The 12,978-nt window shown below is 46.5% G+C and overlaps 1 protein-coding gene across 1 annotated transcript; it reads left to right on the top strand.

The window, feature by feature from the left end:
• The first annotated feature begins 1,629 nt into the window (after positions 1–1,629).
• LOC103674459 (latherin-like) lies at positions 1,630–9,713 on the top strand. Its single transcript, XM_008703377.1, has 7 exons — positions 1,630–1,871; positions 3,049–3,196; positions 4,783–4,887; positions 5,774–5,923; positions 7,500–7,581; positions 8,449–8,512; positions 9,655–9,713. Exons 1-7 carry the CDS (start codon positions 1,772–1,774, stop codon positions 9,711–9,713), a joined length of 708 nt encoding a protein of 235 aa, XP_008701599.1. The 5' UTR covers positions 1,630–1,771.
• The last annotated feature ends 3,265 nt before the right edge of the window (positions 9,714–12,978 follow it).

A 12,978-nucleotide genomic window follows, 5' to 3' on the forward strand; every position in this document is an offset into this window, starting at 1 on the left:
TGACCAAAACCAGAACTCTGAAGCTAGAATTTGAACTTGGGGGCGCTGGGGGCTCAGTTGGTTAAGCATCAGACTGTTGGTTTTCAGCTAAGTCATGATCTCAGGGTCATGAGATAGAGCCCCAGGACGGGCTCCACACATAGATCTTAATGGAAATTTGTAACCACCCATTCAGGGCTCAGGGTGAGAAGTTCCAACACAGGAAATGCTGCATCCTTAATAAAACAACTTCAAGATTGGTTGTTTCCAGAAAATGTTTTATGGGGAATAATACGGCAAGTAAGCCAAGAAAAATGCCCAAGTATGTTCATCCCAAGGCTGTTTGGGATGTTAATACAAAAATGGCCAAAAGTAAGAGATGATTAAATAAACATTGGTCAATCCATATGTTAGAAGATTCTGCAAATGTCATGATGTGTTGTTATTTAAGTGATTCTATAGCAGCATGCCAGGGCAATCTTGTTTTTTATATAATGTTACATGAATGCTTGCATGCGTGTGTGTGTGTGTACATGTGAGTACGTAAAGAAAAACTTCTGAAAGAAGATACAATAGAATTTAATCTCTGAGAATTGATTTTTATTTACTTTTTTCTTTGTATATATCTTTTCTAATTTATCTACTTGTCTGAAAACAGATCATCAAAATTAAAATACTAAACCAAATGGGTCACTTTACATGGGATTGGTGACAGGGACTGGGCTCAGAGTCTTCCCTGAATTTGTCATGTGTCTAAAGAGAGGATTGGGCCCTACCAGCATCTACCTGTTAGTCTCAGGTCTCAAAAGAGGACATTTGCACTATCATTTGGCTGAAGGCCCTGAAAGTCCCACCGACATGTGCATGAATGTCTTTGACCCATGATGGAGTATGAGGTAAGTGTCAAGGTCCTGAGGACCTATACCAGCCCAGGGAGATGCCAGATAAGCAGAGGGTTCCAACTGAGGAGCACTGCAAACTGACCAGCCCTTGTCCCTTGGCTTGAGGGACACGTCCATGCCACTGAGCCTATTGTTTGCCACCAACTCAGGAAGATAAGTACTCGGAGTCACCAAATGAGAATCCTCATAATCATAAAACTCTTCAGCATGATGACAACCATTTATAGAGCACTTCCAGCGTGTAGAGTGCTGCGCTCGGTACTTATAATAAGGCTGAGAGGGAGGTGTGTGTGCGTATCATCCACATTTTCCAGATGAGGAAACTGAACCTCTGAGACTCTGCACTGCCCAGATTACCCAGCAAGTAGGTGGCAGAGCTGGGATTCCATCCCCGGCCTGTCTGTCTCTGAAGCCAGTGCACATCACTACCAATGCCTCCTGTAAGATGAGGATAATATGTCCTCCCCCCAATGCCATGTGGTGAAGCAACTTGCCCTAAATCCCACAATCCCACGCCTGGTAAGAGGTGGAGGGCTTAGGAGACTGTTACCGTAACTGTAACACGCACAGCCTCTCACGGGGGCTAGTGAGCAGCTCTACCGGGGAAGACTGTAGCCCTGCAGGGAAAGCTTTTATGTCCAGCGCCCTTGGGCCTAATACAGGTTGTGCGGCCTGGGGCAGGTGACTTCATCTCTTGGACTCTTCATTTCTTGCTCTACACTGTGAAGAAAAAAGCATGTCTCCTCTCTGAAACTCACTGGCCCCACCTGTAAAATACGTCCACATGAGTTCTGTAGCCACCGTAGACCCAAGCTCTGGGGAGACCCTCTCAGAGAATGACCCCACAGCTGACCCTCTCTGCCTGCTCCCCCACAGGTACCTGACCCAAGATGCTAAAGCTCTCCGGCCTCTTCGTCCTCCTCTGTGGACTGCTTGCCTCAGCCTCTGCTCAAGAGGTCCTGTCCCGAGTTTCTTCCCAGATCACCAATGGTGAGACTGCCCTGCCTTGGGTCACCCCTGGCCTTGTCAGGACCATAGGCCTCTCCTGAAAGTCTAGACCGTGAGCCGATGTGGGTTAAGTTCTAATTAGCATTGTGCCTGGGACACAGTTAATAATATGATTAATCGTTAGCTGTTCTGATCATCACTACATTACTGTGTTTAATACTGGTCTCCCAAGATTCCCCTCTTTCCTGTCTCCTTGCCCTGGTCTCTCTATTAAAACCCACCATCAAAAGGCCCAGCCCCACCTCGACTGGCCCCTGCTCACCTCTCGTACCACCCCGCATTCACTGGCTCCCCTCCTGCCACAGTAGTCTCCTCAACACATTGAGCCCACCCCAGGACCTTAGCGCTGCTGTTCCCTCTGCCCGGAACACTGTTCCGCTAACTATCTACATGGCTCCCTCCCTTCTTTTAAGTCTCTGCTAAAATGTTGCATTTGCAGAAGACATTCCTTGATATCCTTGCATGAATTACTGCCTTCACCCAATACTCTCAATTCCTCATTCTGCCTTTTACTTTTCCCTCATGACAGAAATAGCTTCAGCAGAATGCATAGTCTGGCTGTGGTGGTTAAAATACTGAAATGTTTTTCTAAACTCCTTGGGAAGTAGCCCCTGCTCAGAGATGCCCCAGATGACACCCCTCATCACCCTAACCACCCCACCTTCAGCCCCAGGACTCCAGCCTCCTCACCAACCAAAACCTACTGAGTCAACACGTGGCACTGCCCAGGGGCTGCAGGACCACGGAGCTCTGGCGGATGTCCTGATTGGCTGGTGCCCACGCACACCTGGTTGTGGAGTATTTCGAAACCAGCCCCTTCACAGCACATATCTGCACTTGACTCGCGCATGTCCCTTTATTCACTACTCTCTCATCTCTCCTCCCTCATCCCCACCAGAACGCCAGCTCCCCGAGGGCCGGGAGTGCTGCCTGTTCTCACCGAGGCAGGCTGGCATGGCCCTGGCACATAGTCGGCCTCTACAGATATTTGCTGAATGATCGTGCCTGGAATGCGGCCCAGAAGCAAGCAGGCCAGGAAAACTAGGCGAATGAGAAGTAGGGTCCACATGTGGGACATGCTCAGAGTCAAGGCTGCATCTGAGAAGCTGCGGCATCTAAATGTCTAATGGTGGGGTCGGGGGGCGGATTTGTTTTTCAGGTTTGACACAAGGACTCCTTGGTACGAACGTTCTTTCCGCCCTGCAGACAATTGACTTCCAGGGGTCACTGCAGAGTGTCTTCAGCGTTGCAGGAGGCAACCAGAACATCCTGGGCGGCCTGCTCACCAACCAAGATGCCAATTTAATGTGAGTGGTCTCTGAGCAGAAACCCCATGTCCAGACTGTCCTGGGTTGTTGTTTTGTGAGCACCTTCCTGGCATTTTCTTGATTCTACAGAGGCCCTTTCCTCAACTAACAGCCCTTCCCACTCTGATGGACTAAGACCCACTGGCAGAGAGAAATCCCCACTGGGGACAGAGGCAGAAGCCAGGGAGATGCTGAAGACTGGGGTTCAGTCTCTCTGACGGGTAAGAGAATGGCTGCTCACCCCCAGTCTCTTCCCCCCTCTGAGACTCAACTCCTGCTGCTGTTACATGGGAACTCTAGCATCTGACCCCATAGGACTGTTGTAAATATTAAGTGAAATAAAAAATACACATAACGGGCTTACACAGCTCCCTGTCCTCAGTAAGCCCATCAGCAGTACCAGCTACAACAACCCCTGCAGTAACGATGTGACAATCACAAAAATCGATGCCATCTGACCAGCAGAGCCTAGAAGACCCAGGTCCCTCTTCTTAGTACCTTCAACAGAGCGGCCGACTCCCACCCCCGTCCCAGTCTGCTCCTCCCCCAGCCAGGCCCGTCTTAGCTAATGAAACTCCACCCACCCAGTCGCTCTAAACGAAAATCCTGACATCGTCCAATGCCCCTCTCTTCACTCACAGCCCCATGCAGCCTGTCCACACACCCCATCACTAATACCTTTAAAACCATTTTCTCCACCTCCTTTGGTCTGAAACACCATCATCTCCCTCTGACTTATGCTCCCAGGTCCCCTTGCTTCCACGGCAAGCCCCTTCCCCCTCTATTCTGTTCCACCCATATCCAGAAGCGTCTTTCCAAGAAGTCAGCCAGACACTGTAACTCCCTTGCGCAAACCCTGTAATGTCTTCTAGTTGCTCTCAGAACCAAACCCAAAGGTCTTATCACTGGCCCACAGGGCCCCCTGTGACCTGGCCCTGACTGCCCTCTCCTCTCCCCTCTCCCCACCTGCCACACTGAGCCCACTGCCGTTTCAGTCTCAGGGCCTATGCACTTCCTGTCTTCTGCCTGGCCCTTTCTTCCCCTGGCTATCCTCATACCTGCACCGTAACTTCATTCATGACCCTGCTCCAGTGTTCCCTGTGGTGAGAAGCCTTCCCAGACACTCGGAAATATCGCTCCTCGCAGTGTCACCCTCTTCACCTAACCCTGCCTCTTCACCTAACCCTGCCAGGCCTTTTCGTCACCACACCCATCACCTGACACATTCTGTATGATTCACTTACTGCATTGACTTTTGTACACATATACGCTCTGCCCAAGCAGGAGCTGTCTAGAGCTTTCCATCTTCTACTTATTATTTATTCACTCACTTATTCCAGCCTGCTTGGTGCTGGCCAAAGCACTAGACATGACCATTCCGTGATGCATTAAGGAAGAGCTTCTGTTTGCTCAGGGCTGTATTCCCGGAGCACAACAGCTATGCGATAAATTACATGATTAATGAGTCGGCAACCATCTTTGCCTACGTTCAGCTTCTGCTCTGCAGGGGACCTGCTTCTGCATACAGTAGGGTCCACCTGTGGCTAGAGTCACAACCTTCCCTGTTGTGCTGTTTTTTCACCCAGGGTGCAGGTGAAAGACTTTCGACTACTTCAGGTCTCCCTTGAGAACTCGCCTAACTTCAAGGGGGTCGATTTGCGGATACCATTGGCATTTTCCATACAAACAAAGTAAGTAGACGCTGCAAGTTGCTTGTACAGTTTCATCCACGTTTGCCCAGATGTGTGGGTGTGGGAAGCAGCCATAACTAAAGGGTGTCCAGTGGAAGTCTCGTGTGGTTGGGGCAAAACACCCTCCCTCCCCGGGCCTGGGCCACTCTCTACGGGTAGGATCAGAGCATGTGGAATACCTGAATGCTTCCAAGCTGGGGCCTCTCTAGGGAAAGCAGGGCAGGTTGAGCCAGTTTCCTTTCTCTGCTTTACCCAGACTGCCCCGCCTTCATTTATTTGGACTTCTGAGCTCACTCAGCTCTGGCTGAATACAACGTAAGACAACCCACAGAATCTGCTCTAGACCCCAATGCCCCTTGGCACCATTGCCCAGAGATTGTGCACAGGTGTGTTTTGTTTGGTCTGCACGGTGTGTCTTCGGGGAGAACAGGCATTCTTCCGTTCATCCCAGCTGTCACCCCTCTCTGTGAAACCAGTCCCTGGTCTCCCTTATTCATTTCCAGCTCAAGCCTGGCTCTGGAGGCCGTGGAGTGTGTGACCTGCAGAAGAGTATTTTTCAAAGTCACAGTTTCTCAGTTTTGATAGGATGCTATACTTAGAAATCAACCGTTTCCTTTCTAACTGTCCCTCGAGCCAGAGAGAGCAGGTATCAGTTATACACCCTGAACACAGACCCACCCGGCTTCGCCACTGGCTGGATGCACGACTTGGAGAATGCCATCCCTGTTCTCTCCAATCACCTCTTTTGAAAAATGAGGAAATGAACTCCACAGGGTGATTTTGAGGGACCTGCGCAAACAGGGGGGAACCCTCATTCTGGAAACAAATGGGAGGAAAGTAAGTCCTGAGGCTCTCTCCCACCAGCCTTCATTCTTTCCTCCCACAGGTTTCCGGCTCTCAATCCCTGCATATTCTATGTACAGACAGATATGAGAGTCCAGCTTTATTTGGAGAAGGGTGCAGGCGGCAAACACCAACTTGCCTTTGGGCATTGCAGGATTGCACCTGACACTGTACGGATCCAATCTGAAAATCTGTAAGTTCTCCATGTTTCTCTCTCTCTGCATCCAAGTGGTTATGAGGTTGCCCCAAGGAGGCTTCACGTGAAAGATGTCACCAGCAAAACAATCCCTTCTCCAATGAGCCTTTTGTGCATTTGGGGATGTGTGTCTTACAAAAAGAACTTCATGTCATTTAGAATTTTTGTTTATTATGAAAATAATATTTTCACTGACATGAAAAGAGATTCCCTGAATGGTACCGAGGACAAACAAAGCAGGCTTACTAGATTACTGGCTGACATTTAGGGTATTTCTGAATTTTTTGCTATTGTAAATAATCCTGAAACTTTTGGTGCAGGAAATTATAGATTCCTAAGATTACTGGAAGAGTATAAACAGTTTTATGACCTTTAAACTTGAAGGTATGTAATAGTTTTAAGGCATTCCAAATCCCTTACCAAATACCTCGCCAACAGAACTGAAGTGAGGTGTTCCTGACTGGCATTGGTCAAACTTCACCCCATAGCCAATCTGGACCAATTATTCTCATTTTTACAACTTCCCTCTTCAGTAGGGAGTTTCAGCAGAAAATCGCATGGGTGCCATTGTCTTGACTACCAGGAGAGCAAGGATTTCACCATTTGTTTATTGGTCCGTGACACCTCCTCTTCAGAGTAACTTTTCAGAGGTTTGACATTTTATGAAGTGTTATCTTCTAAATTTATAATCTCTTTTTTACAGACTTCTTTTATAAGATTTTTTAAAAAGTTAGGCTCATGCCCATGATCAACTGAATCCAATAGTCATCACCAACCTATTGTACATCGGGTCTTTTTCATTCGTGAATTCTTTATTCTGATTCATCTCCCAGTTGCTCACTCTTATCAAGAAAGATCTGAGGGTGGAATCCTTTCTGAGCTCTTAACACCTCTGGTAATGTCCTCCTGTCCTGTTCCAGACAATGACACCCTTGACTCACAGCCATTTCCCTCAGGGGAAATTCTGTCAGTGTGGCTCCGTGTCTTTTGATTTGTTAAAGAAAACTAGTCTTTCCTTTGAGGGAAATCTGAGTCCCCAGGGGGGAAGGGGTAGATCAGCTGGTTTATATGTAAAGCAAACACTGCCTGAAAATGAGATCTATCCTTTCTGAAGACACATTTACACTGCTACCCCCCCAAGCTTCTTTCTCCTCTCCCCCAACCGAAGAATGACATTACACTACCCCTTCCATGAAGACACGACCATAGGACTAAGGAGAAAAATTCTATCGGAGCATTAGATAATGAGAGGAATAGGAAAGTGAGAGAGAGTGATCAGGACCTAAAAGGGTAGTAGAAGCTGAAGAAGGCATTCCAAGAGAGGAACAAAATAGGCAAGGAGATGGGGGGGGGGGTCATGGGGAACAACGATGAGGGCAGGGTGATTTCAACTGGAAGATTAATTTTAAGGAGCGCAAGAGGTAGGTTGGAGCAGAAGGGCAAGGCTGGGGTCACGGAATGCCGTGGAAACAAGGAGACTTTAAATAACGTGGGGTCAACTGAGCACATAAGTGATGTAAAGAAAGGAGAGTTTGGGAGAATTTAATCTGTTCTACTTTCATTCTTCATTTAGTGTCACCCCAGTGAAAAAACTTATTGTGGAAAACGTAGAGAGAGTCCTGGGAGACCTAATAATCCATAATTTGGGAGCAAAAGTAAGTATACAAACCCAGAGTATTTCAGTGTTTTAGTCTGAGACCCAGAGCTTGGTGGACTACATCTTCTTAATAAACTGGAAGGACATCAGGGCGCCTGGGGGCTCAGTTGGCTAAGCGGCTGCCTTTGGCTCAGGTCATGAGCTCAGGGCCCTGGGATTGAGCCCCTTATCGGGCTCTCTGCTCAGAGGGGAACCTGCTTCTCCCTCTCCCTCTGCCCCTTCCCACAGCTCATTCTCTCTCTCTAATAATTAAATAAAATCTTTAAATAAATAAATAAATATATATATATATATATAATATATATATATATAAACTGGAAGGACATCTTCCAGGAAGGACAGTTAGGGAGAGAGGAAGCGGCGTTTATCAAGTTCCCATTCTGCAACCAGCACTGATAAAATGCTTTACAGATACTAAATTCTTCAAGTCAAAATCAGGGTCTGTGTGACTGGAGAAAGTTGATAAGCCTCTCCGAGACTCAGTTTCCTTATCTGTAAAATAAGTATAAGTAATCATAAAACGAACAGCTAATATTCATTAAGCACACAGGCACTGTGCTAAGGGTCTTACATGAATTTTCTTATCCTCCAAACAATCTCGTATTCTAAATAACGAGTATTATCTGTTTCCAGATTTAAGAAAAAGTTCCAGAGATGGCCAATGACTTACCTAAGTCACAGAGCTGCCAAATAGCTCAGCTAACATGGGACCCCAGGGCAGTCTGTCCCCCCAACCCCCCTACTTGATTGTTCCCTAGGATAGATTGGCTTAGAAGGAGAACTTGCCCTGATTGCCCCCTGAATATTCACAGCCTCCACTGGTGGAGCCCTCCTCCTGACTCTTGCATACCTTCTTGTCTTTCAGACCTGTCCCTTCATTAATTCGTTTCTTCACAACCTGAATCCGCAAGTGACTAACGAACTGATTAGTAAGTGCTGGTGGTGAGAAGACAGAGGAACACCCCGGCAGAAAGCTCAGACTGCTCCCTCGCCCTTTACATCTCCTCTCCCTGACGCTTCTCCTAGAGGAAACAACCCGTCCTCAGTGAGGCAGAACGGTTCCTGCCACTGATGGTCCTCATAAACTCAGCGGGCTTACTGAGCCAGCCCCGGCCCCACGGCCAGGGTTAAACACTCTGCCTGTACTGGCCACTGAACCTCTGCCACTAGCCAAACATGTGCTGGTTTCAATTCCATTCTGGCCCCAAAGCCTAGAGAAGCTGAGATATAAATGGGAGCTTTTCTGGGGGAAAAAAGCTGCCTGATTTCTCCTTTACCCTTCTAGATTGGATGATGTTGCATAATGAGCAGAATATTGGCCTGGTTTCAGCCCAAAGATTGCCTCCTTCTAGTAGTGTCTACTTCCAAGCACCCAAAGTTTCCAGGTCTGCCAGAAGCCAAAGCAGGCAGCTGAGGCCCCCAGTGAGAATCTGAAAACCAACAGAATTTCTGGGCTGAAAGGACTCTTCCTTTGTTCACTGAAGATTCATTAGTCCTACCAAGTGCTAGCTGCTGGAGTTTCTAAAGTTCCTTTAAATATCTCTCCCAGCAAGCAGTTTTCTGGCCTCTGCTCACATACCTCCACTGACAGGGAGCTCACTATTTATGAAGTAGGAAGCTTAAGGCAATTAATCAGAATGAGTCTTAAAGCTCCCAAAGTGTGGCTCCCAGACTCACACAAAGTAAATGTGCGTGGGGCAGCTTGTCCAATAGCCTCACTTCGCTGATACTGGGCCACCATTCTGGAGATGCGGCCAGGCAAATAGGGACCAGCTGCTGTAATGCCAACTTCCTTCACGGTCTTGTTTCGATGTATAGCTCTTTAGTTACTAGCTTGGGAGGGACCCGTTGCTCCCAATTTATAGATGAGGAAACCAAGGCCCAGAACCGTCAGTGAAGTGATCAGAGATGCCAGCAACTTAGCAGAGCCTCCAGCCCCAACCTCATGTCCCCAAGTGTTTGGCTCATTCCCTGACCCTGCTCTGCCCCCATCTGGAGGAGGAGAAAACTCCTTTGGCCTCTCTGATCCTCCTTTATTCCCACTGTCTAAGGTATCTGTTTTGCCTTCTAGGTCTGCTGCTGCAACAGGGCGGGTACGGAGCCTCCATCCAAATATCCCCACAGTTTTAAAGGAGCCACATTTGCACCAATCCGGTGAGAGATCAGAGCATATTTCCATTTCTTAGTGATGGCACTTGGCCTTTAGGGTCATTCCTAAAATTTCAAGTAAGCTTCTACTATGTGCTAACTGCTAGGGATATGACCATGAACAACACAAGACTCTGCTCTCCCGGAGTTTCTATCCTAGTTGGGTGTACTGACATGGGCTAGGAAATAAATGCACGGTCAACTAAATTCCAGAGAATGGTGGGTACTATAAAGGAAACAAAGTAGGGTGTGAGAGAGTGATGGGTGGGGGCAGGGAGGAAGGCATCAAATTAAGAGAGTAGAGTCAGGCAGAAGTCTCTGTGAGATCTTTCGGCTGAGCCATGAACAGTAACACAGGAGTTGTGCCAAGACCGAGGGGAAAAACATCACAGACAGGAGGATGAGCACGTGCAAAAGCCCTGAAGCAGGAATGAGTTTTCCTTCTGGAAGCAAGAAAGGAGAGCAATGTGACTGGGATGTGGGAGGGGCTCGGTTATAGGAGGCATCGTTCTGTGAAAAGAGTTTTATTCACGTATCATGTATTTATTTGCAACTATTCTATGTTGAATACACTCGCTCAAGTGTCACCATCTCAGGTCTCCCAAAAAAAGCATATCTGCCACTCTCTTCCCTCCTTATTTTTCTTCGTAAAATTCATTATGATCTGACTTTTTACTATACTGTTTCTTTTCTGTCTCCACTACTAGAATGTGTATTTCATGCAAGCAAGGACTTTTTCTTATTCCCCGTTGTACCCCAGGTGCCAGCATTACAAAAATCAGACAGCCCTAAGAGTCCCCAGCCTAGTAAAGGATAAGACAAATAAATAGGCAATTTTATATGCAATGAAGTGTGCTGGTTGGGAATCTGTGAAAGTAGAGAGGCAAGATCCAGCAGCACTGCCTGGGGACTTCCACGAGGGCTTCAAGAGGACATAGGATTTAAACTGGATGTTGAAGAATGATTAAGAGTTTTTTTTTTATGGTGGGAAAGAAACATTAAAAGCAGAGGATACATGATGTGCAAATACACGGGAGTAGAAAAGACCTGATGCTCTGAACAGTGGGCAGAAGCTCTAGGTGACTGGTCATAGGAGTCATAGAGGATGGAGGCATGAGTGGTAAGGACAAGTCTGTAGTGAACTATACACGTTTTCTGAGAACAAGGGTTCATGTGATGGGTTGAGCCACCAAGAAGAAGGTGCAGTCCATGAAAAGGAACATAAGAAATTAAATGGCCAACACTATAATTGAATTTGTCTTTGGGTTGATAGCTTAGTTATGTAAGATTCTAAACGAGTGTTATCCAATAGAAATATAACAAAAGGGGCGCCTGGGTGGCACAGCGGTTAGGCGTCTGCCTTCAGCTCAGGGCGTGATCCCAGCGTTATGGGATCGAGCCCCACATCAGGCTCCTCCGCTATGAGCCTGCCTCTTCCTCTCCCACTCCCCCTGCTTGTGTTCCCTCTCTCGCTAGCTGTCTCTATCTCTGTCAAATAAATAAATAAAATCTTTAAAAAAAAAAAAAAAGAAATATAACAAAAAACACACATGTAACTTAGAATTTTTAGTGATGAAATTTTTAAAAGGAAAAGGAAACATTACATTTAGCAATATATTTCATTTGTCAAATATATCCAAATATTATGTCAACATTTAATCAATATAAAATTATTAATGAAATATTTTACATTCTATTTCTTGTGCTAAGTCTTTGATATCTAGCATGTATTTCATACTTATAGGACATTTCAATTTGGACTAGCTGCAATTGCTCCACATCCACGTTTGGCGAGTGGCTGCCATACTGGACAATGTAGTTCTAACTAAGGTGCTGCCAGTTGCAGCACTTTGAAAAGCCTGGAGCATCTCATCTCATACCCACCAATACATCCAGGCTGCCATCTATCACAGCAGCTCCAAACTGTGCCCCCATGTCCTATTCAGTCCACAGACATATTTGGTTCAACTAAACTATTTTGTAAATGTGACTGTGTTGTCCATATTAAAAGTAAGAAATGCCTTTTGATCAAACAGGACATCTGGCAGTATTTTACATCCTGTGTCATGAAGTAAGTCAAGGTGAGAAGGAAGATCCATTAGTTGATGAGAAACGGTACAGGGAACAGAATTTTTTATCCAGAGATAGGCAGGGGATGGGTGCTGAGACTGCACTATGGTTCAGCACCAGGGATAGTGGACAGCAGTACAAGGGACGTGAGTTAGCAGAGAGGAAGAGGCTTTCAGCTCTGGATTACACCCTCGTTATAAAGGAGTACGAAGTTGACTAGTATCTTTATTATCTCACACAGAATCAGGTCCCACTTGCTGATCTCCTCCTTGGAATGTTGTCCACACTGCAGACCATCACCTATACAGACACTCATGTTGATTATTCAGCTACCGCCTGGAATTTCTTTACCCACCCTGGACTCCAAGGACCTCCTACTTCTCTGGGTATGGAAGCTATTTCCCTGTAACTCCACACCAGAAGCCATGTGCTGATTCCCTGTAATCTTTTCACAATAAACTTAATTTTTGCAGCTCTGAACAGTGGGCTGTCCTGCCTCTATAGTGCCATGTGGGGCAGGGGCAAAGATAGCTAGAGATGGCAGTGGGTCTGACCATGATGACAAAAGTTTGCAGAGTGGGGGAGGATTCCTAGGTTAATTTAGCCTTTATCTAAGAAATACCTCAACACTCTGGCCGGGAGTTTCCAAAAAACTAAGGAACAAGTCATCCTGTCTTTTCTGAGGTGTTTTCTGACTGATTCTGTGACCTTGGGTAGCTTGGGCCACAATCTCCTCACTGCGAAGTGAGAGTTTTGGTCTCATCCAATAAGTCCCTCAGGCAACCTACAAAGCTGTGGTTTATGGAAGAAAACTTATCTCAGCCCTGATAATCCCATTTTTCTTTCCTCTATCACCAAATTTCTCAAGAGAGATACTGCTATCCACTGTTTCTACTTCCTCACCTTTAGTGTCCAGTGCTCAATTTTGGAGAATCTGGCTTATCCACCCAACTCAAAATAACTAACTTTAGGTCATCTATCACTTCCTTCATGGCCAACATCAGTGAGCCCTTTATTCAATGTTCATGTCCCTCAAGTCATTAGCAATTAACTTTGCATGACCACTCCACTCTACTCCCTACCTGCTTCTCCCCCTCTTTTTCTTCCTTATCACTACCTTGATTCATGCCTGGCACTCTTCTGTGCATGCATACATTACATCACTTATTCTTTTAAA

The sequence above is a fragment of the Ursus maritimus genome, unplaced genomic scaffold (genome assembly GCF_017311325.1).
Source record: "Ursus maritimus isolate PB19 unplaced genomic scaffold, ASM1731132v1 scaffold_22, whole genome shotgun sequence".
NCBI lineage: Eukaryota > Metazoa > Chordata > Mammalia > Carnivora > Ursidae > Ursus > Ursus maritimus.